Here is a 24,251-nt window from a genome sequence, read left to right on the forward strand (position 1 = left end):
GTGTCACACAGCAGTCGATCGATAAATCTTTCTGAAACATATATATTCTCCTACGTTCCATTCATCCTGTGAGCATTTGTGTGTGTGTGTATTCTCTATGCACTAGGCAGAATAGACCCCAACTATATGATAATGAAAAAAAAACAGAACCTCTGAACTCAAGTGACTGCTTGTGTTTCTGTAAGTTTATTTTTGCAATAAATTAATTAGTAAATTCATTGAAGGCAATCATCTTGTCAATTACAGGTTATTGTAACCATCAAGGCAAGGTGATGTCACAAAAGTGAGAGCACTGCCTTGTGGCAAGAAGCGATCAGATGCAGAGTAAGTTTTAAGGGTAGAATCAATAAGGTCTGCTGACAAATTAAGTACGGATCCATGTGTGAGAGAATGAGATGATTCTTTACATGTATTTAAAAAGCAAAAGAACATTGTAATTCCTACTAGAAGATTGGTTTCCTAAAGTAAAATTGCACCTATTTTGTGGGTTAGATATACTCTCTTCTCTGTAAGCAGATGCTTTACACTATTTCCTTCAAAGGAAGGGAAGAAGTTAGGATTAATAGCATACTAAGAATAAGAACTGAGAGCATTAGTAAAACAGTAGAGCTAACTGAAAAAAAGTAAGGCATAATTAGAACACTGGATATATGATTTGACGCACATTAAAATTTGAGTATGAAAGACTTTCCGATCCAGAGCCTAGTCTTAAGCAGGCATAGGAAAGTTATCCATAAAACAGAAACCAAAAAATGGAAATTCAGATTTAAACTTCTAACCCCACTTAAGGAAATTATTCTTGCCTCAGGCTTTTTAAGTATCTTTTTCTAGGGGAATATTGAGCAATACAAAGATCATTGGCAGCATAATCAGAAAGGTGTCAGGATATGTACTGGATACATTCCTAGAAATTAATATTCAAAGTTGGAAACAAAAATACCACTGAAGGGTATTTTATGCATTCATTAAGTTTTAGGACCATTTTGCAATCATTACGTATTTCTCTTAAGTCAAATGCTGGGAAACAGAAATAACGTTAGTTATTTAAAATCAGCCACTTTTGATGCATTTCTATTTCTGAAACAAAATATGGACAAGGAAACAAACAACTAGAGTTTCAAATTATGCATTTGGAACGAACATTGTTTAATTTTCAAAAGAAAAAAATGCATCATTCATCACCAGACAAATGTTTATAAGCTTACAGTGTCTTTAAAAACCATCAGGATTTCTTCTCCTTTTTTTTATTTCTTAAAAGATGCTTAAGCATGCATTTATTCTTATGAAAGAATATGGGGGAAAAGTTTAAAAACAAATTTCTAAATAATATAACTTATGTAAGCAATGAGTACCTCCTGTTTGTTTTTGTTCCTAAAATTAACAGAATATTACTTGTTCAACATTAAATGACAAAACAGATTCAGTCATTTTAAATTGTGATTAAAAAAAAAAAAAAGAAAGAAAGAAACCTCAATGAAAACAAACCTGGACATTCATTTTATGTTTCCTTTTAGGGTCTACCAAAGCAAGCAGGCTAGGCCTGCTTAACTTCCAACAAAGCACTGAAACAGATATAATATAGAACTTTTCCCCTTGGCTTTCCACACCACAACCATGTGTACCATTATTTAGCCTAATTCCTACACTATGGGTATCACTCACAATTTCAAAATTAAATGAAATCAAACTAACAGTACAGGATTTTAAAGGATAGTGTCCAACAAGACTACTTTCCTCTCAAGCCCCTGTAGTTATCAACCACTCAATGAATTAAGGATTAAATGGCAGGCCTCTCAATCAAGTCCAAATCAGGAATGATAAAGATGCAAACTCTGACTTCACTCATTACCTTTATTTAAAGTGGACCTCCTTGATTGCAAATGGTTCGTGGAAAAGTCACTGCCAATGGAACAGAGTTTGAAAATGGCTTCTCCATACCTACGTTCCATTTTGGAAAGTAGAGACCAAATGTACTTCTATACAACTTTTACTTCTTGCCCCATCCTCTGCCACAGCTGCATGTGTAACTGCCCCCCAACCCAGTCAATGCATAGTCATGTCACCTTTGCATTTTAAACTTGCTTCTTAAAATCTGGCATAGTATTTCATACATGGTAAGCAGTCTTATGCTTCAGCCAGTTCTCTGTAAAAGTCAAGGACTACCCTGGACTTAATGACTCTAAGTGGTTCAATTAAAATCACTTTATAAATGACATATACAAAATTTATCATTTTACCTTTAATTTGACCATCTTATTATTTTTGTTTTTTTGGTTTTTTTTTTTTAAGATGACAGCAATCTCAAAGGAAATTACTTGTAACATCGTAGTCAGTGTTTATTTAGAGTATCTGCTTTAAATTTGCCTCCAAATTAATATGTGGTAGCTACAGCTTTATCCTACTTAACACTTTTAAAATAGATGAAACACAAAAGAAAAAGGAAGTCTGCTTAAAAATGACCTAAAGTAAGTGAAAAAAGTCACAACTCATTTGCTTCTATTTCTTTTTGTACTGAAAAACACACACACACACAAAAACAAAAAACAAATACACACACACACACACACACACACACACACACCACTGAAATCAGAGAACTGTGCCTGCTACGATCTGAGTTTTTAGTAAAAGAAAATACAGAAATGTGATTTTGCAAAGTAGTGAATATTTTATAGAATAGGCATCTGACAATCATATGTATTTTTCCACATCATGAAAAGTAGCAGTCCTTAACAGATGGTCAAATTAGAACTGAAACACAAAATTAAACAACATTGATTCATATTTTCTTGCCATGGATATATTTTATGTCACAATATCAGGTTTTAATTTGATTTTTCTAACAAAATCTGATGACTCCTTTTCCAAAATTGGTGTAAAGCTAAAAAAATAAAAGAGTATATGGTAATCTGTTGAATATAATAACCCTAAATTTAAATTCAACACTATGAGTTCAATGAAAAGATACAAATGTGAGTCATTTTACTGGCAGCAAATAAAGGGAAAAAATACAAGGAATTTTTGCTCATATCCTGATTCTACCACAAGCTGTGCAATGTTGGGCAAGTCACTATATTACACTCTTAACCTCAGTCTCCACCATCTGTAAAAATGGGTATCATGATTACATTTGCAAATGAGAATTGTAATTACCATTTTTCAAAGATCCACATTTTGTATAAGAAAACTATCTCCTAAATGTTTTAATCCAATATAATCATAGCTTTAAAATATGTTGCTAGGTGTCGCTTCACAAATAACTTGAATAAAGCATTTCGTGGGAAGGAACAAAAATACATTTCTATGAATCCTGATCTACTCAACAACTTAGGTTCCTATGAACTGCCTTGGATGTCGCACCATCTGTGGCTTTAACATGCTCCTAATTGTTTCATCAAGGATTCTCATTTCCTGAAAGAATAACAGAGAAAAGAAGTCCTCTAAAGAGAAGTCAGTATACTACAGAAATAAGCAAGAATTGTATGAGATAACTAAACATCCCAAATAACCTATATAATCAATATAGTAGGTCCTATAAATTCTGATACAATAGAGAGAATAGGATTGGTAAACCTGATTCCTATTTCCATTTCTACCAATGGACAGCTGAGAACACTTGGGCAAGTCAACTAACTCTTTAGGTCAGAACTGCCTCATCTATAAAAGAAGGGGGGAGAATGGGGAGGTTGGTACTGTTCAAGGCTCTTTCATACTTTAGAATTACACTGGTGCCAAATGTTTTGGGAACCACCACCTCTGCACAATATTACAGTGCGATCTTGTAAATCTGAGACAATGTTTATTAAAAAAAATCAAAATCTAGCATACAGATATGGGGCAGAAAAACAAACTACTGAAAAATCTTCCAACGTTGCCATGGCTAGCTACAATCACAAGGTATATGTATCCATGTGACAGCATCTCCAGTAACAGAGGAAGTTCTACATGTGGTTGTGTTTAGGGGTGGATTAAAGGAGAAAGCAAAATGAAGAGAGTAAATGCCTTTCTCTTCCAGATTTGAATATCTAGTAGCAAGAAGCATATTTGCATAATTCTGCTTAGAATTAAATCAGTAAAAAATACAAATGAAATATCCAAATACGGAAAGTACTAGATTATTTGGATAGAAATTACTTGATCTATAATTTTAAAATAGAAAAAACAGTAATGTAATCAACAACAAAAGAATGCCACATTCACCAGATAAAATACTGGGTGTTAAATAAACAATTTAAAAAAAATTTTTTTTTCTTAACATCTATTTATTATTGAGAGATAGAGCATGAGAGGGGAAAGAGAGGAGGAGGCACAGAATCTGAAGCAGGCTCCAGGCTCTGAGCTGTCAGCACAGAGCCCGATGCAGGGCTCAAACTCACAAACTGAGAGATCATGACCTGAGCCGAGGGCAGATGCTCAACCAACTGAGCCACCCAGGCACCCCAAATAAACTTGATTTTGAAAAATGTTCAATGACATGCAAATTCAGACTATGAAGCTGTGCATGGCAAATGATCCTAAATGGGACCTGAGTATCTGTGTGTATAGAAAAGAACCCTGAAAAGAATTTCACCAAAAACTGAATGTAGGAAAGTTAGGTGGTGAGATTATAGGTGAGTTTTTAAACCTTCCCTATAAAGTACCCTGCATTTTCCACAATGAAAATTTGCTTTATAATTTTTTAAATTTTTAATTAAAAAATTTTTTTTAATATTTATTTTTGAGAGAGAGAGACAGACAGACAGACAGGCAGACAGCACAAGTGGGGGAAGAGCAGGGAGAGAGGGAGACACAGAATCTGAAACAGGCTCCAGGCTCTGAGCTGTCAACACAGAGCCTGATGTGGGGCTTGAACTCACGAACTCTGAGATGATGACATGAGCCGAAGTCAGACACTTAACCCACTGAGTCCCTGTTTTCATACTTTTTAAGTGTTCCCTTATAAAGAACAATATATTTTCTAAACCTATAATTTCAGAATTTATAAAAATGAATATGCCCAATTAAATTGTTTCCCTAATTCCTGAAAATTAATGTCTTCATTATGTCTGCATTGGACATAGGAAAACATCTCAGAATATTATTCACATTTTTATAGCATTTTTTGCATTGCTTATAAATGTATCTGCATAAAATATTTTATATATTTTTTCATAAAACATTCTTCTAAAACATAAGGTTCAAGATAATACACATAGTATGAACAGAATAATCTACAAAATAATATTCTCCCAATTTTTTTAGACACCAGTTATGTCTCAAACATTATGTAAATATGTTCAAAATTAAAAACAATGTTTAATACTTACACTACAAAATTATTTGAAAAGCTCCACAAAAATGACCATTAATAATCATTAATAAACTCATACTTTAATAATTTTTTTAGGTTGGATCAGATATAGGTCTGTATAGATAAAACATTTAAAACCTTCACTATATAAATTTTGATGTTGACCTGCTGAGCAAAAATGACTTAATTATACATGAATTTTTTGATGAGTTAGATTTCAGGGAAACTAATAAAAATAGATTTCTGATAAAATAAACAACATTATGAGTTTCCAGGTAAAACCAGAAAAATAAAAAGATTAATATTAATAACCTTTTAGAACAAAAGAAATCAAATACTTTCTTTTAAAATTTTAAGCAAAAGGAATAATAAATTTCAATGACACTATAGATGGAGAAAAAGTTCTATCTCTAACACTTCATGAGAGCTTTTTCCCTGGTAAGAAGCTCATAATAAAGTTTTAAATGCATATGTAAAAATTCTGTGGTTGCATAATACTTGTTCTCTTTGTCATGTAAAATTGAAAAATAACATTTGATGTTAAAGCAAAATCAGATGTTGGAAAAAAATGCATTTTATTACCACATATCACCACTGAATGCACTAGGAAAATATGCTAAAGTTAGTTATTCTGTGCATATATACTAACAGCAATCTTCTCCTGATCGCCTGATTAAGGCTGCTGATGCTAATGCTTTATATGAATTTTGATGAAATTTTAACATTTCTTAGCTTACCAAGTAAGAACATGACAAAAAACAAAGACCTAAAGTATGCAGTCAAAATAGTAGCAAGACATTTAAAAAAGAAGGAAGTATGCTGCACCAGGGTGGCTCAGTAGGTTAAGTGGCAGACTTGGGCTCAGGTCGTGATCTCATGGTTCGTGAGGTCGAGCCCTGCATCAGGCTCTCCACTGTCAGTGCAGAGCCCGCTTCAGATCCTCTGTCTCCCTCTCTCTCTGCCCCTCCCCGGCTCACACTCGCTCTCTCTAAAATAAATAAACACTTAAAAAAAAAAAAAAAAAGAGGGGAAGTGTGTATTAACGCCATAAGACGGGCATGCAAGAATAATGCTGTGTTAGGCAAACAAGAAAGGCTTCCCCTTTGATTGCAGAAAAACCACATTTGAAACCTCTTCAATGCAAAAGGCCCCATTTACCAAGTTCACTTGCACTGCTCACATAGTAATCTGTGGGCTACAAGTCACAGGGCCTTTTTTTTTTTCCCCACTGAAAATGTATTTTCATCTTTTCTTGTTTTTATCTTCTGCAGTCTGGCCACAACACACACACACACACACACACACACACACACACACACACACATATACCCATAGGTTATCCATATTTTTTATCTGTTACATACATGTATAAGCATGTATGTGTGTATACACACACACCTCTTTACCCACAATTTACTTATAAATTATCTACTGTGTACCTGGCTCTATGCCTGATCTTGGAGATGGAAAAACAATCAAGATTTGATTCCTGTCCTCCAATAGAAAACATATTATAATACCTCCCACCTGTTTGGTTTGCTTAACACACGTGCCTTCAATATCACTTGCTGATAGAACTGCCAGGTCTTTTCACAAGGGAGCCTCCTTTTGGGGGCCATCTGTCTCAAGTGACTCAACGCAGTCTCGTTCTCAACTTCCAATCTGCATAGTTGTGCAATAATTTTTATTCCCAGTTCCCTGACCCCTCACTGCCTAACACATTATTAGACTAAACACAGGCAGTCAATACTCGCTGATTGGTTGACTGTTTGGTTGAACCACTAACCAGCAATATCTGGAAACACAACAATAACAAAATAATGGCATCTACTAATTGACACTACTAATAGCTTATTAGATATCAGTTACTCTGCCAAGCATTTTATATACATTTTCACATTTAATTCTATAATAGAATTACTTTCACATTTAATTCTATCATCTTTTCAGAGATGATAAAACAGGCTTTGAGTTTTAAGCAACTTGCCCAAAGACATACGGCTAGAAAATGATTGACACTCAACGTTCTGCCCATAGCCACTAATACTATTATCACCTCTCAGACCTATTTATAGATGGCTTAACGCAACAAAAAAATATTTATTTTGAGGCGGGGGTGCAGAGAGACAGAAAGAGAGAGGAGGTGGGGATGGAGAGAGAGAGAATCCCAAGCAAGCTCCACACTGTCAGTGCAGAGCCCAATGGGGGACTCAAACTCACTGTAAGACCATGACCTAAGCTGAAAACAAGAATCAGACACTCAAAATAACTGAGCCACCCAGACGCCCTGACCCAACAAAATTTTGATTCATATATAGCCATATACTAAGGCATGAGTCAACATAAACAGCTAAGTCAACCAAAAGTATATAATCACACACACAAAAAGTTTATTAAAGAAAAGCAAGCATATAAGGTGTATATATATATATATATATATATATATATATATAGGTGTGTTTAAGACTATTGTATCTTTAAGATCATTCTCCAGTTTGGACTCAGGAGATATCTTTTCTCTGCATTAGTACCCAATGTCAAGACTCAACAATACAGTTTTAACAACTGAAAGGGATTTAGTTTTTCACAATCCAGTCATAAGCATTCAGTTGCAGACCTGTGTCTTATCTACATCCAACCCTCACCACCCGGCACAAGGCCTGCCACATACTAGATGCTCAATACATAGCAATGGAATACAGTCAATAATTCTTGAAACTCTGTCCTAAGGTAAATGCTCCATTTATCTGAATGCCTGAGAACATATATATCTAGAACATCATGAACAGAATCAGTGAAGAAATATTTAAGCAGAACAAGATAAACTTTACATTCCAATATATGAAATTTGAACCACTATTTCTTAAATGTAAATAGGTAAATATAAAACATGTTAACACAATCTTCTGACTAGAATTTTAATTACAGAAAAGTTGGAATGTTTTGCATTATCTCCACAGCAACTACACCCTGGCAAGAGATACAGTAAATATGTGTGAACACTGGACACACTAAAACCAAAACATGACATAAGAACTAAATTGCAGCAGTTGTCAAGATTGTAGGCTTAAATTCAGCAACTTAATTTAGCACATTTAATCATAAACACCTAACTTCTATCTTATTTCCTTGATTTTAAGAATTACTAGAAAGGTAAAAAAAAAAAAAAAAAACTGTATGTGTGTGTGTGTGTGTACAAAATATAGGAATTTTGCAAAATACAAAAAAGAGGAAAAGATCAGTAAAGCGTTAAGGAAGGTTTATGAAGCATTTTATGATATCCTACCCAATGGTAGCACCTTCCTCACAGATGCTAGTAACCCTTATCAAGTACAGGATTCATTTGGTCCAGTTTACGCTGTCTTCTACTATCAGTATTTCAATGGTCATCTTTATTTACATTTGACTTCTATCACACTCAATTGCAAATCCTTTTTGGAAGCAGGTAGAAGAAAAATATTCTGTCTTCTATATTTAGTTGACTTTTGCCACAAAAGTAGTGACTCTCTAAAAGTCCCTCATATTCTACCCAATTCCTGTGTACAGCAGATACTCAAAATAAATTCACACACATCTACTGAAAGGAAAGTGGTAAGCCTGCTAGGGATGTTCCAAGGTTACCAACCTTCTTAAGATTCCATCTCTACAAGTGCAAAAATGAGCATAATAGTATCTATTTCACAAAATTACCATGAGCATTAAAAGTGCCTATCATATAGCGTGCACTTAACTATTACAGGTTTTATTTTGAGCCTCAGTTTCCTCATAGGTTAAAAGGGATCAATAAAATCCAACCCAGAGTTGTGAGAACTGAATAAGGACACATATGTAAATAAACTAGCATAAATGCCTGACGTATAGCACGTCCTCAATAAACCAGAATTCCTTTCTTTGCTACCTTGCCTCTAAACTATTTCAAGACCCAGAAGAAACTTAAACATCTAATTTAGTAGAATGTTAACAGTTGGTTCAAAGAATAAAAATCCATCATTTTAATAAACTAACATTTTATTCTGGCACCAATACAATTTACCTATGAAAGACTACAATTAGCATTTATTAATACATAAAACGTATCCTAAGAAGAAATCCTAGAAGAAATTTGAATTTGTCTTTAAAATGAGCATTCGTTCATATTTTTACCTTTTCTTCTAGCTGGTCCTTCAAACTCTGATATTTTAGCTTCAGTTTTTTGTTCTCCTGTTCATTCTGGGTTAATTCCTCTGTCAGCCTGTCACACTGTGATTTCAACTTCTCTAGCTGACAACGATGGACTTTAGCCGTATTCTTATCTTCTATGCTTTCTGCCTGAGAAAAAGAGAAGAAAAGAGAAAGTCCACTGGCCACAGGCAAATTGTACACCAAAAAAGTACACATTTGATCAGTGGGCAAAAACTTCAAGATTTTGCTCTACGCAGCTGTCCAGAAACATACACACAAAGGAAATGCCCTTTGCATTTATTCAATCACTCCTCAGCGCTCGCAGAGCACTTCCTCAGTGAAAGGTACCACACTAGGTGCGGAGATAACGAATATGAAGAGTAGAGGCATCAGATGCAGCTATCCGTTCCACAACAACGAATGAGGAGTGTTAATAAAGGCAGAAGCAGATACTGTGACAGCCCAGGGAGGGGACACCAACTCTGCTGAGGGCTTATGACAGAAGCGCCCCAAAAAGGAAATACTAAGACACAGTACTGACTGATCAGTTTCTTCATCTACGATCCTGGGTTTTGTGAAAGAATTATGTATTTTCAGTACCACAAAATTACCGAACCACCCTTGAGGCTAAAAGGATAATGAATCATGGCAGCCAAGCAACTACAAATAATTTAACGTGAAAAGGAGTTTGCCAGTGATTGTTTCAGTACCAACAGCATAAGAAAGTACCTGGTATTTGCTCTTTTTTTTTTTTTTTTTTTTTGGAATAAGCCAGAATCAAGTTTCAGAAAAAGTGAGAAATAATCTATTCCATGTATGGGATTCAATAAAGATTTGCCAGGCACGTGAAACTTAAGATACCATTTTAAGTGTTATTTTAAATAAACATTTAACATTTTAAATGAATTTAAAAATAACAACAACGTACACCCTTGCTATACGTCAGGCACTGCACTACTCTCAGACCTCTCTGCATAGTTTTCCCTCATTTGGTCCTCACAGGAACCCGACCAGGGAGGTACTACTTTTACTGCCTCCTTTTTTGAAGCTGATGCCCAGAGACACTCATAACTTGGCCCAGGATATGTAATGAGTAACTGCAGAGCCAGGATGTGAACCCAAGAGTTCTCTCTAATGTCCATGCTTTCAACTACTCTGCTGCACTGCCTTTAAAAAGGTAAATTTGTCATTTTTAAAAAAACCAGCTGCATACACTTGTCATTGTTAACTGGTCATACCTACCAGTTACCAACAGGCTGTAAGCAACTACCTATGATCTGCTTAAAATATATTAACTCCTAAAATATATGTTTCTTTTCACAAGTGTATTATACATGTGTAATCAGGGATGTAGGAATTAGATCATTGGAATCAATGTCCTGAAAGGAAGTTTTGTCAGCTTTCGACAAAATCTATAGTATATTCACCTCACAAAATTCACCTAAGACTAGATGCCATTTTAAATTAACAAAAGAATTGATTTTTAATGAGGAATCCTGTTTTCACAACCCAAAAATAAAACTACAAAATAAAGTTTCTCATCAGGAAAATTGCTCAATTATGATTTTAGGTTTCAAGAGAACGCTCTGCCTTTTCTTTATGATCAGTGAAACTCTTAGGTATACAAGGTTCCCCCTAAAGCCAACGGCAAGCTGGAGCTGGCTCAGGGAGCCTTAAGAACCAGCTGCGCCCATCTCTTCGCGACACTGTCCCTCTTCGGTGATATCTTCTTTCACAGTCTGAAATCAAATGATGTATTTATATAACACTAAACCCGACAAATCCTGTAAATCAGTGTTTCCCCCTGTACTCCCTGAGAGCCTATTTTGAAATATTTACCAGCACACTAATGCCTAAATTTGACTAAGAACGTACTTCTTGTTGCGGTTTTATTATTACATTTACACCTCACTCTAAGGTTTACAAAGTAATATCACAAAAACCCTGTGATAAAGACATTACTAGTCCCATTTTATTGATGAGGTGCAAAAAGGTTAAGTAACTTGACTGAGGTCAAAAAGCCAGCAAGTAGCAAAAGAGTTCAAATCCTTGGTCTTTTGATTCCATAAAAAGGCTCTACCAAAATTTTTGTTGAAATCATAATGAGGTGATAACCCAATATCCTTCAAATATTAATAGTAAATAGAGTATTTCATTAAAATATTTATTTAAATTTTAAAAAAGCATAAGGGTAGTTCTAGATGGGGAAAATATATATTGTGAGAAAAAATATGGGTAATGTATAGGCATTTGTTAGACTCAGAAAACTAATAAAAGTGAAGCCAAAAGCCAAAGAAATATAACATTTATAGAGCTACTTGTCCAAAGTCCTCCTGTACATAATTCAGTATGCTAAATCACCTATGATGACCATTATTAACTCCTTTTAATTAACATAAATAAGTAAAAAGTATAGAATTATGTAAATGAAATAGCAGGAGGCAAGGGTTGTTCCTGATAGGCAACTCATTAACTTTAAAATGAAAGTGCTGGGGGGCGCCTGGGGGGCTCAGTTTGTTAAGTGCAGAACTCTTGATTTGGGCTCAGGTCATGATCTCATGGTTCCTGGCACCTAGCCCTGTGTGGGGGCCCTGTGCTAACAGCCCAGAGCCTGCTTGGGATTTTCTTTCTCTCTTTCTCTCACTCTCAAAATAAGTAAACATTAAAAAAATAATAATAAAATAAAATAAAATAAAATAAAATAAAATAAAATAAAATAAAATAAAATAAAAATAAAAAGTGCTGGGCTTTCACAATCTCTGGTTCTCTTTTTAAGCTCTTATGCTGCTTTTGTACTACATTAAAGAGTGGTTAAAACACCCCTCCTATATCTGTTTTTCGAATTTAAAAAATGCCTAAAAATTTCAGAATATCTACAGCGTATTTCTAAATTACATATTCTTTACATAAAGGTAATTTCTTACAGCTTTACTGTCATCTTACCACACATGAACACAAAGCACTTCCTAAAGAAAGGATGGGGAAAACCACCCAGTCTCCTGTTGAATACTATGCACTCTGTTTTGATCCAACCCCCTCACAATTCCTCAGCGACCTTCTCCACCAATCTCTGACAAATGGAATATGTTTTTAGCTCTTCTTTTTAACCTGTCCGCCACATTGGACACTCTTGACTATACCTTTCCTGAAATGCCCTGCCTAGGTTTCCTTTTTTTTTTTTTTTTTTTTTTAAGAAACATTTATTCAGCATCATGATCAGACTATTACATTTAGCAATCAACAGCATGGGTGCAAAAAACCATCTATATTAAAACCCTTTGTTTGAATGCTTTACACTTTCCATAGAACAGAAACTAAAATAACCTGTTATACAATTAGGTTTCCAAGATACCATTCTCTTCTGGTTCCCTCCTGTCTCTCATATAATCCTTTATTCTTATTTGCTAGAACCTCTTTCTTAGTACTTCCCTTACAGATTGGTGTTCTAGAGTTTAATTCTCTTCTCCCTACACGATCTCATCCAAATCCCATGATTTCAACTACCACCAATGGGTTACTGGATCCCAAATATTTAACTTTAATCCCAATTTCCTCCTTAATGTCTAACCCATTATGCACTGAAAACTGTTCTACCTAGACTTTCATGGTTAGGCTTCAGGTCCTTTCCACCTAAACTCAACATGCTAAAAAACTGGATTTGTCACTGTTCTCTCCAAATCTGTTCTGTGTTATCTACCTTGACAAACAGCTTCATTATCCACCTAGTCACCCAAGTCTATACCTAGTCATCATCAATTCTAAACCTTTTCCAGTATAGCAGTGTAGTTGAGAACATAGGCACTTGACTACCTAAGTTCAAACCCGGTCGCCACTAGTCTCCAAATGTAACACACTGAGCTATTAACTTCCTATGTTTTAATTTCCTCATTAGAGAAAAAAATACCAAACAATCTGCAGGGATGACATGAGTATTAAATGGTTAACCCATGTAAGTTTCTTACAATGACTAGCACAAACTGAGTAGTAAAACAAACAAACAAAAAAAAGTCTGCTGGTATTATTATTATTGTCAAGAGCCAATCAATCAACATATGACACATATTTTATTTTCTTTAAGATTAACTCTTCTCCATAACTCTGATTCTACTTTTATGTCCTCATCAACTCTGACAGACTATTATGCCATACTTCATCAATATTAAGACATATTTTCTCACATTTTACCATCTCTGTCTTGGGATGTTGTTTTGCAGCTGATAGTATATCATGTATTTTTTTTTCTTAGTAGATATAATGATGCATCTGACAACTGATGGTGTCTTAGGTTCAATGAAATATAGTAAAGCCCTCTTACCTATTCTTCCAGCCTCCATTCTGCTCTGCTCACCCCAATTAATAACCCCAAATCCACTACAGCCAGTAGGCTATATGGAATTGGGGAAGAATTCATAAAATAGCTGAAAGCATTTGACAAATGTCAGATAGTTCAATATAATTTCATCTTTCGTCATAAGCATTATTATGGTAGTTCTATTTCAAGGAATTTTGAAAAACTTATAATTAACCTTTGAAGACTTATCTGTTTATTTACCTATTCAACAGATATCTACAATGTTCCAGGAACTGTTCTAGGCACTGAAGATATGGCTGTAAACAAAATAGACTCAAATCTCAGTCCTCGTGGACTTTTCATTCTAATAAAGGGAGAATAAAAAATCAATAATATGGAATCTATATCATATGATAAGTACTATGGAAAAAAACTAAAGCAGGAAGGAGGGATAGATTTATCACACTCCTGACAATCATGTTATGAAATAACTCCCCTGCGTGGGGATAATGCTGATACCATTAGACCCTAGAAACATTTCCCCAAATGCCGGATCTCAATTAAGCATTTATCCAGGCAACTTTGATTTGGAAAAGAAGGGGTAAATCTCAAAAGCCTTGGGTTTACACAGCTCATAAGCGGATCCACTTTAGTTACCATGCTAATAAGGACTGTGGTTATAGCTTCTATGGCCTTGACAAGTCTTTGCCTTTTATATTTTGGGGAGGTCACAAATGTTGAATGAGGGCACGTTTCAGGTCCACGACTTACTGCCACCTCTGCCTTTCCTGAACTCCCAAAATAGCTAAACGTTCTTTTTAAAGGGTTTCAGTGCTCTGAAATAGGTGCTCCCAGGTGGCTGCTATAACTCATTTCAACCCGGCCGAACAGGCAAGAATAAGCCTCTTTACTGTTAGTTTTATCTTCCCTTCAGTGCTTAGGAATACAAAATGATCTCTAAAAGTTTACGCTTTATTAACTTCATGAGCCACCAGAAAAATTCCTTCAGTATCATCAGGATAATTCAGCACAGGTACCTTCAGTGTCCTAATATGATTCTCAGCCTCACTCTTTTCCTTCTTGAAGTGCTTCATCAGCTCCTGGATGTTCTGCTCGTGTTTAGTTTTCACACTCTGCAATGATGATGTGAGATCTTCCAGCTCCCTCTGGTGAACATCTCGTTCTAGCTTTAACTGTGTAACGATTGTAGCTGTTTCTTCATCTCTAGATTTCACCTGTGTCTTGAGGTCAGCAAGGGTCTTAAGCACCTCTTTCCTGGCTTTCTGTTCCTCAGCCAGTTTATTAGCGAGATCGGCCCGGATGGCACTCAAGTCCTTGACAGCCTCTTGCATCTCGAGAAGTTGAGCTTTGTCCTTGGCCTGGCCCTTTTTTAGCGCTGCGATTTCTTCTTCCAGGTGAGCTTTCTCAACTTTCACCTGGCTTTGAATCTTACTCTGCTTCTTCAATTCACTTTCCAGCCTATGGATAGTGTCCAGGGAATCCTTGACTTCTAGTTCAAGGTCAGCTTGATGAGCCTTAATATCACTTAGTTTCTGCTCCTTACAGTGAAGTTCCTCCTCTTGAAGGGCACGCTTGGTTAAGACGTCATTCAATTCCTTTCGAAGATTCTCTATCTGTTGTAACGCTGCATAAAGCTGGCTTTTCAATTCATCCTTTTCTTTTAGAATCTATCAGGTAAAAAAAAAAAAAAATTCACTGTAAAGGTCATCATAGGGACTGTCAGAAAATAAAGTTTAATACACACAGAGAAGAAAAATTCATAAAATAAAATTTTGTATTTTTCCATTTTTTTAATGAAAAATAATTTTCAGGCTAGAAAAATACAATTACCCTGAAGTAGTGCCACATTGAAATATATGTTTCAGATTCTCATCACCAACACAGGTCAGTCCTTGATTATAAGTATTTAAATGTAGGATAAGATTCAGCAAAAGAATGGGGGGAAAAAAGACTCCTATTATAATTTACCAGAGGTTGAAATAATATAATGTTAATTAAAATAACAATTCTCTGCATTTTTAATTGCACAGTTTTTTTTTTCAATAGCACACTTTTAAAAAGGAGAAACCTCAAAAAACATATGGAAGATAATATATGGAAGATATATGAAGATACAATCTAAGAAAGACATCAACCATCATTAATAAAGAAAGTTAGTGACAAGAAATACACCAGTATGCAACTGGGAGTCTTGAAGTCCCAAAAAGACAGAAATAAGATTAAGATTAGGATTAGGAGAGGTTGGGAAGGGACTCAAGAGAAAAGTCAAGGGACCGGATGTCCATCACCCTGCGCCAGCCAGCAGCTAAGGAAGCTGAAATCATTTCTCCCCATCAACCCCCAACACTGGCACTGAGAACAATCTCTGTCCCTGCTTATGGGCACATGTCACAGCTTGATGACAGAAAAAAGAAAATTAAGATTCTCATTTCAGAATTAGAAATAATGACTAAAGACACAAATACTTACAAGGAAGTTTTACACTTTATGTTTTATACTTCAGTATGAAACAATTCATGATAAACTGCAATAAGGCAATCACTCCAAAAAAATAGTTTCCTCAAATCCTTGTCAGTTTTAGCAAAGGAGAAACAGAATGAAGCTAGCATGAGAAATAATGAAAGGAGGTGATTATGCAATTGGGCTGTGACCAGAAAGAACTGAATATGATTCTCAGTCCAGCCATAAGTCATTCTTGGGCCTTAAGGAAATTATTTATCTTTATAAAGATAACAATAACACCTATATCATAGGGTTGGGATGAAGACTAGTAGAAAAGAGTTTGGTTGGACAGAAGATTCAAGCTCAAGGAGAAGCCAGGATCTCAAGGAGGTATTTGTTCAAGACAGTGATCAACTCTGTGAAGAAGAGGTATAATTGAAAAAGCAAGGTCCCTGGATTGACAAGACTCAGGTCCACAGAGGAAAGAATTCACCTTGAAAGGCAGGAAAAATGGCTAGAACTATAGGGTCTAAGGGTAGGTGTATTATTTTTCTATTTCAGTGTAACAAATTCCAACAAACTCAGTAGCTTAAAACAATACCCATTTATTATCTGTTTCCATAGATCCTAAGGCCAGGAGAGGTATTGTGCCCAGGGTTTCCTAAGGCTAAAATCAAGGTGTCAGCTGGCCTGGGCTCTTACTTGGAGGCTTTGGGGGGAGACTCCACTTTCAGGTTCATCCATGTTGTTGGAATAATTTAGTTCCATGCTCTCACCACTCTGGTCCCAGTTTTCTGGCTAGCTTTGGGCCAGGGGTTGCTCTGAGCTTCTAAGGCCACCCACACTCCTTGGCTCATGGACTCCTCAGACTGCAGCCAGTGACACCACAATGAATCTTTCTCTTGTTTCAAAGCCTTGGACTTCCCCTCCTCTCAACAGCCAGAAAAATGTCTATGCTCTTAAGGACTCTTGTGATTAGATTAGGCCCATCTGGATAATCTCCTTATCTTCAGGTCAACTGAGCCATATAACATAATCATGAGAGTGACAGCTCATCATGTTCACAGTGTCCAAAAATTAGGGTAACTCATTTCTGGGAGGTCACTCTGCTTACCATACTAGAGAAGACAGAAATGGACAGAATCAAGTCTTGGCTATAAGGACATGCAGGACGGGCCCGAGAACAAGGAGACGTGGCTTCAAGACAGTGATTAATGTGTGGAACACATAACAGACGCCCCTGGCCAGAAGTTAAGAGACTTCCATGCAGCTCTAACAATGAAAATTATATTTTCAAGACGAAGCTTTAGCAGGTAAAACATCTTGGAACACAAAAGACTATAATGTCTTCCTGAAGTTGGTTTAAACAGCAAAGGTATTTATTTTTCTCACATAACAGGAACACCACAGATGGAACAGTTCAAGAAGAGCCCTTCAAAACTCAGGCTCTGCCTCTCTACAGTTCTCCAGGTTTTGCCCTCTGCTTCAGTGTTCCAAGCAGCACATCACATGACAATGGGTGGCAGCCTTAGAGTGGACAGTCACAGATTATATTGGTCAAATTTTTAATTTCTTTGCCAATATAGTTACTAAAAACTAAGTAAGTTCTATTTTCTTTTTGTTAATTGCTTGGCTGGTAGCCACAGCCCAAGTTTTTGTCTAGACATGGTCTCTGAGTCTGAAAATGACCGTGTCTCAACTGCTACCTCAATATCCTGGACATTCCCAGGGGCCCTCAGTTGAATAAGCTTTATCTTGAGGGAATTCAAAACAATGGACTTGGATCCCCTTTGTCAGGCCAGGAATGCTTAAGGAGAAGCACTTGAAAGGGGCCTGAGAAATCAGGCTTGTTTTTTTATCCCATTTTTATTTCTAAGTTTCCTACCTCCCTCTCTTGCTTGGGCTAACTTCAGCATGCATAGATCATTTGGCTATTCCAATGCTAAAAAAACTCCAAATTACAGACTCTGTATATTTGGATTATAAATTGCAGATTTTCAATCTCTCTACCCCCAAAACATCTTGCTCTCTGCTTTTATTATTTATTTTTCTCTGCTTATATAGACAGGCAGGCTTCAACCTACACTTGTCTTTCTCTTGTGTGCCTCTTCTGAAGGCTGCAGTACGTTCACAGCACACGCCAACGTCCTCAAGTTTTCATTCTGGTCATTTAATACCCCACTCTGAGGCACAACATCACTAACCCAACATATGATTTCCAATGGTTCAACTAACTACTTCCAATAGCACAATTTGCCAACTTTCCATTTAGAAAGGTAGGCTCCTCCGGTCCCCACTTTATTCCCCACTTAGTCAATCCTACATTTTAGGCTCTTTTACTTAAAGCTCCTGGCTCCCAGAATTGATGTCTCATATCAGCTTGACTATCTTCAGCTGACGGTACAGAAACACTCCAGTTCAGGTTGACTTAAACTACAAGGCAATTTAATATCATTCCATGCAGAACGGCTCTAGACACGGTGCCAAAGTTCAGGTCCACCTCTCTGAACTTCTCTTGGCAATACCTTCCTGTGTGTGAGACTTCATTCTCAGGACCATTGCAAGACAGCCAGCTTCAGCCACTGCAGGTATCACAGCCAAATACAACAAAACCAGAGAAGGAGAAAATGTCTCTTAGGTATCTTCTTCAGGAGTGAGTTTACCGGAAGCTCCCCCAACAGATTTCATAACTCATTCTTCATTGATCGGAACAGGGCTGTGTGCTTGGTAACTAGCCTGCATTACTTTTTGAACGAAACGGACTGGGGCAGGGGGAGATGGGGATAATCAAGACCACTATAGGAGCCAACTGATATTTCTACGTAAATTGTGCTGGTACTACTCAGGAGTGGAAATGGAAAAAGTAAAGAGTTGGTTTGATTCCAGATTGACGATCAGTAAGACACATGAGGTGGAAGAAGAAACTGAAGATGATGATGAGCATGTCATCAGAGTAGCTTTTCACGAAGTCCAGTTGACAGGAAAAAATAGATTCCAGGAAATGGCTGGTCAACCAGAGGAATGTGGAAAATCAAAATCAGATGTTAATGGTTAAAAAAGGAAAAGGGAATAAAAGAAATGTGTAAGATCAGAGATTGAAATTTTGGAACTGAAGATATGAACATAGAGAATTACAGATGAGGACAAATTTTACCCACAGAAATTAGCTGCTGAGCAACTTGAAGGTCACTGTAAAATGGGAAATTAGTGAAGCTTAAGGACACAGAGTTCAATGGGTTGCCAACTTGAACTTCGGAATCATCAAAGATGATAAGACTTGCATGTAATGAAACAGGTTGAGGGGAAGCCAGGTGTAAAAACCTTTGAGAAATGTGGAGGCATAATGGAAAATAAGCAGCAGTCAGGATCAATGAGAAGAGAATGTTCTAACCAAACAAACCCTGCTTCCAAAGATGAAAAGCTATAAGAGAAGATTGTGAAAGAAGGACTGAAAATGGCTGTGTGAAACCAGAAGAATGATACTGTCTAAAACCTTAATAAGAACAGGAACCAACTCCTCAAAAGCCTGACCACAAAGTACATGCAAGTTGTGTCTGTTTATTTGTTTGAATTAACTAAAAGGTAGACAGAAATTTTTGAAAGAAAAAAAAAGTTATTTTTCTGCATTTGAGGGTACATGCAGACAGACTGCTGGATTATTTTAATATATCAGTACATGAGCCTTTCTAAAATTGCATGTGATAGAAATGGTACATATTTAAAATGTACTTTATCACTGATCCTTCTTACTTTTCAACCTTTAAATTAAAAAACTCAGCTTTTAAAAGACAGTATATATTACATACACTCTTTTTCTCCTCAGCATGAAGGCAATACACAAAAGGAAAAGATGGCAATTTAAGATTCTTGAAGTCAAATATTATCAAGTAAAAAGCTCAATATTCAGGGCCAAACCAATTATTCTGCCAACTCAGCAAGAAAAACAAACAACCTAAAAAGTTATATAAATTTGGAAATATTCAGAAAAGCATACATTATGATCAGAATCCAAGTTCAACATTTTTTTCCTTTATCATTTTCAAAGCACATACAAGAACCAATAACTTCAAACAACACTTTAAAAAAGATGACAAAATACATAAAAAATAAAAAATATAAAGACACAAGAATCACAACTAATGATTAGTTTATTTGTATCTACAGAATTTTAGGTCTTCCAATATGTGTTCATCTACATATTCTTAAAGAACATCATGATTCCCTAATGTCAACATCCATGCCATTTTCTTTCAAGGAAAGTATACAATCTGATCTCCCTGGGTTTTTTTTTTTTTTTTCTGCAATGCTTTGCTTTTTGTTTGGTATTTCATATCATTCAATAATGAAGTAGTTCTATAACAGAATATGTATCTGATAATCTTACCAAAATTCCAAAAATGTAAAAAAGAAAAAAAGAAATCAGTGCAATTTTTAGGAGAATAAAACCCTTTAGCCTTCTACTACATTTTTAAGTGGCAAATCTTAAAGCATAAAATAAATTATGCTGGAAAAAGAGAGAAGTAGACACAGAAGTATTTAGAAAACACAAAAAATTGCATCATTTAAGCATGGAAAATGGCTTAACAAAGTTACCTAGTAAGCAATTAATTTATTCTGTAAAACATAATGTGTTTTATTTGTAAATTAGTATTATTTTTATTTTAATACATACTTCCAAATATACCCTGGAGTCACTTTTTGAAAATAATTAATCCAAAAAAGAAAACAAAACAAAACAAAAAAGGAATAGGCTGTATAACTAATGCCTTAGGGTGGCTTTGTGATTTTATTAAGTATTAAATACTCCTTAGGGGTATTATTCACTAAGACATAAAAATATACATGCTTTTTTTCTGAAATTATTTACAGTGTATTTCCACATCATGGATTTACCGGACACTTGAATTTGCAGTGAAATATGTTACCCTTTCTTCTTTGATTAACCATTGCTCTAACTCCAACATGCTGCATTAATTTTTAAGGCTTTTAAAGTGAAAATTACAAAGCCTGCTGTGATAATTGTGATACTACCCTAACTGTGGCAATCACTTTAAAACTACTTCTTTGCTTATCATTAGCAATGCTAAGTGATAAAAATAATTATATCAGGAGCATTCTGGGAAGTAACTGTTTAACAATTGTGAATATTCTAAAAAATTCCATCTAGAAAACTCTGCATTGTGGATTAGGATACCGTCTGATGACATGGACTCTTCTAAATTTCCTCTAATTAAGTAAAGTCCCCAGACACTTCTCAATCAGTCTACCCCTCTCACCCCCACCCCCCCTTCTTTCTAGCTGCCTCCCCTACAGTCATGCTCACTGAACCAGTTACCAGACCAGACTGACAACAGAATAATCAAGGTAGAGCAATTTCCTGGGATCAAATCAGTTCAGATTCAAGTCTGAAAGCTTTAGAACTGCTTTACCTCAGGGCAACCAGTCACCCAGTATGTGTCAGATGGGTTAAATTGAAAAGCCCTCCACAGTGAGCCCAAAGTGATCACTTCCTCCATCTTATATCTGAGACATTCGTATCTAAATGGTAAAGCATCTTCTCCATGCCAGCTCATCTGAAATAAGCATCTGTCACTCTTAAGGGCTGGCAATTGATTTTATAAATATAATTGCCCCACAGTTTGTTTTCTTTTGAAACAAAGTCAACTTATCCAAATGATTATTCTTCTGGAATGTTCAGAATTCTTGACAAGTGACAAATGACAAAGGAAAAATGATAAACCAAGAATACACATGGATAAAAGTCAACCCTGACTTTCCTGATCATATTATAAACATCTTGGTTTAATTCAACCCAAACATAGAGTTGAGAATCAACATAGGAGCATAAAATCCATTTAAACTAACTGATTATACAAGAGAAAAGATGACTCGAAATGCACACATGGATCAGGGAAATGCTTTTTGTTGCTATCAAAAAGGCACAAAAGCTGAGTTTTAAAGAGGCTTGCGACCTGATAACACTACTCAGTGAGACTGTGAACATCACTCATTTAACTAAACGCATTGTAGTTACTGCCAAAAAAATGGTCCAGTAGTAACTACCACATCTTTAAATGTCTGTTTCCAACTAATACTTAAATTGAAATACATAACAAGATGAGATTCTAAAATTCATGCACTGGGGGAGAAAGTCAAGTGATGTTATGGAAGATTTCACTACTCTTTTTCCATTTGAATATTAAAGAACAATTTCAACTTAGGGAACTAAAAGCTAAACTGGGAGATGGGGGAGGAGGTGGATCTCTTTTAAGGGCCAAACTCTAAAAATCTACAGAATGTTAAACTATGAAAAAGGCTTTAAGAAGTTAAAAAACTAAGTTCCTTTTTACCTTGAAATAGCCAAGACATAAAGACTCTCTATCAAGGACATCTTGATAGACTATATGAACAGCATGGCATTCAAGTGTTTGTTCAAAGGATGGATGAATGAATGGCTGGTCACAGCAAAAATCACCCATTAGGAATTTGGCTTTTATACCTGATTATTCTTGTCTGTCAGTTGCTCAAGAGTTTCAGACTGCTTCTCCAGTGCTCGCTCTATTTTCTTATGCTTAAGCTTCCACTGTCTAATGGACTCCTGAGCTTTCGTCTTCAGCTCTTCTCTCCTCTTCTCCGCTGCCTGTCTCAGGGCCTCTGACTGCTGGAACTCGAGAAGGTACTGCTCGGCCTGTTTGGTGGCATCCTCAGCATGGTGAGTCAGCTCTGAGATCTGAAGGTCAGCGCACTTATGTTTGGCCTCACAAGTCTCAAAGTGATTCTGGATCTCCTTAAGTTGATCCAACATCTGTAGTTGCTGCTTTTCCCTGTTCTCCAATTCACGTGTTAAATTCTGGGAATAAAGCATGTGAAATATTAGGAACATGTTCTTGTCAAAATTGGATGCATAACATATCATCAAACAAGAATCTCTAATGTCACTGAAGTGGGAATCATCTGTATTAAATTTCATTAGTAATCAGTCTAGAAAATATGAGTCCCCTTCTGTGTATTTTATAAGAACATTAGTTGGGAATAATTTTTTATAGGAATAGTTTCCTTTTTTACACTATTTCATTATCCAAAAAGGGAAGATATGTATTTTCCAATTGACTGTCACCGAGATAGAAGGCCTTGTTGATGAGAAAAACAATGTGCATTACTTTTGTAAAATCTCTTGCTTTGTCCAACTGGAAAAAAGATCAATAGTTTACAATTGTCAGACTATCATAGCAATCATACATAATATTTCACTTTCTGGCAGCACATAAAATGTTACAATAAAATAAAAATCTATAATAAAAATGTGCATTGATGATAGAAACATCAGTATAGATAATACTATACTTGAAAGTCTATTTAAAAGGCTCTCAAAGTGTTTATAGATAGATTATTTCCAGCTAAGTCTAACATTACAAGTTGCTGAACTTATCTCAAGCTTATATGAATCACTGTGGGACAGATATTTAAACAAACTTAAATTTACTTGGAATACGTAATAAACAAGAAAAGCAAACCTGGACTCTTAAAATCTAGTTTCCCTAAAGCAGAAGTGGTCAACCATACATTTGGAAATTGCACTAAATCATCATGATTCATACCTATTTTTAATTTGAGAAGAATTGGTGAAGATCTATTTTTAACTTCAAAAATGAGAAGGCACTGCTTTTATATAACATTTTATACAAATAAAAGAATGTTTCCATCTTCAATCTTATAAAGCTTTGGAAAGGAGTGACAAATTCAGAAATAATGTATCCCATAAGCTGCTCCTCCTGAGCCTTACTTTCTAAATACTGGGGGTGACAAAGATAACCTGAAAAGACCATGTGTCCGGGGGACTAAGATGACACTAGGACAAACAATAAATATCATCTACATTGTTGTAAGGTGCCTACAAATGAAGACTGGAAATAGTTACCAGCTTCCTCTGACTCTAACAGTATAATGTTCAGTTCCAGATTCCATTATATTTGAACTGTGGCTCAAATAGTTAAATACAATTTCTCTCATGATTAAAGTCATGGTTTGACATTCTGGCAAAAAAAT

At 35.7% G+C, this 24,251-nt stretch overlaps 1 protein-coding gene across 15 annotated transcripts in view; it reads right to left on the reverse strand.

Annotated features, from left to right (window-relative positions):
* The window catches only part of CEP128 (centrosomal protein 128), a 388,434-nt gene that overhangs the window by 246,456 nt on the left and 117,727 nt on the right, over positions 1-24,251 (reverse strand). For all 15 annotated transcript variants that reach the window (XR_006219018.1, XM_042990256.1, XM_042990257.1 and 12 more), the window contains 3 exons: positions 22,705-23,055; positions 14,780-15,430; positions 9,434-9,598 (listed from right to left, as the gene is read on the reverse strand). Coding sequence is in view for 14 of the 15 variants with exons in the window: in XM_042990256.1 (XP_042846190.1) it covers positions 9,434-9,598; positions 14,780-15,430; positions 22,705-23,055 (1,167 nt within the window). In the remaining variant the exon portion in view is untranslated. The remainder of the gene's footprint in view (positions 1-9,433; positions 9,599-14,779; positions 15,431-22,704; positions 23,056-24,251) is intronic.

Source organism: Panthera tigris, chromosome B3, assembly GCF_018350195.1.
Source record: "Panthera tigris isolate Pti1 chromosome B3, P.tigris_Pti1_mat1.1, whole genome shotgun sequence".
Lineage (NCBI taxonomy): Eukaryota > Metazoa > Chordata > Mammalia > Carnivora > Felidae > Panthera > Panthera tigris.